The sequence below is a fragment of the Opisthorchis viverrini genome (genome assembly GCF_000715545.1).
Source record: "Opisthorchis viverrini unplaced genomic scaffold opera_v5_8870, whole genome shotgun sequence".
Taxonomy (NCBI): domain Eukaryota; kingdom Metazoa; phylum Platyhelminthes; class Trematoda; order Opisthorchiida; family Opisthorchiidae; genus Opisthorchis; species Opisthorchis viverrini.
In genome coordinates, this window is record NW_008762686.1 from 1 (window position 1) to 573 (window position 573).

Here is a 573-nt window from a genome sequence, read left to right on the forward strand (position 1 = left end):
ATGTAGATATTGAAGAAGTTAGAATTATTTCGAGTACATTGTAGCAAGCAGATTGAACATGGTGGAGAAAAATATTTTGAGGAGGGAAAACGATGACGGTTTTGTATACTACCTCGTGGTTCAAATAAACGGACATTTACCAAGTCAGTATACAGACTGGGGTCATTCTCAGTCCGTCCAAACTCAACTAACTAATCAGGTGCAAGAAAATCGGGCCAATGCTCACGTCAAATCCGGAAATGACCAATCCGGTAAGTGTCATACCATCCTCAAACAACCAGTCATGTCAAACATATTAACTAACATTTAGCAAACAAATGGAAAGTGGGCATAAATGGAGGGATCGCCCACACAAACGCGTAACGAAGGGTTGCGAGCTTATTCCCAAGCCCGGCAAATACATAAAATGTCACCGGATCAGTATCTCTTAACTGTTTCGCGCCCCATGTCGAAACACGCACGAAGCGCATTTGATTTGCTCTTCATCAGTCCATTTTCATCACTATTGTTTACATCGTCGAATGGGCGAGTTATTTGTTCCCATTGTGGTGAACCAGTTTGGCTTATTTACAG

General features: G+C 41.9%; 1 protein-coding gene across 1 annotated transcript; it reads left to right on the forward strand.

The window, feature by feature from the left end:
- Nucleotides 1-58: 58 nt before the first annotated feature.
- T265_16242 (hypothetical protein) lies at nt 59-250 on the forward strand (the record flags this gene model as incomplete). The annotated part of the gene is made up of 1 exon (XM_009179813.1): nt 59-250. A coding segment is annotated over one exon (192 nt), but the record flags the coding sequence as incomplete, so codon positions are not given.
- Between the last annotated feature and the right edge of the window lie 323 nt (nt 251-573).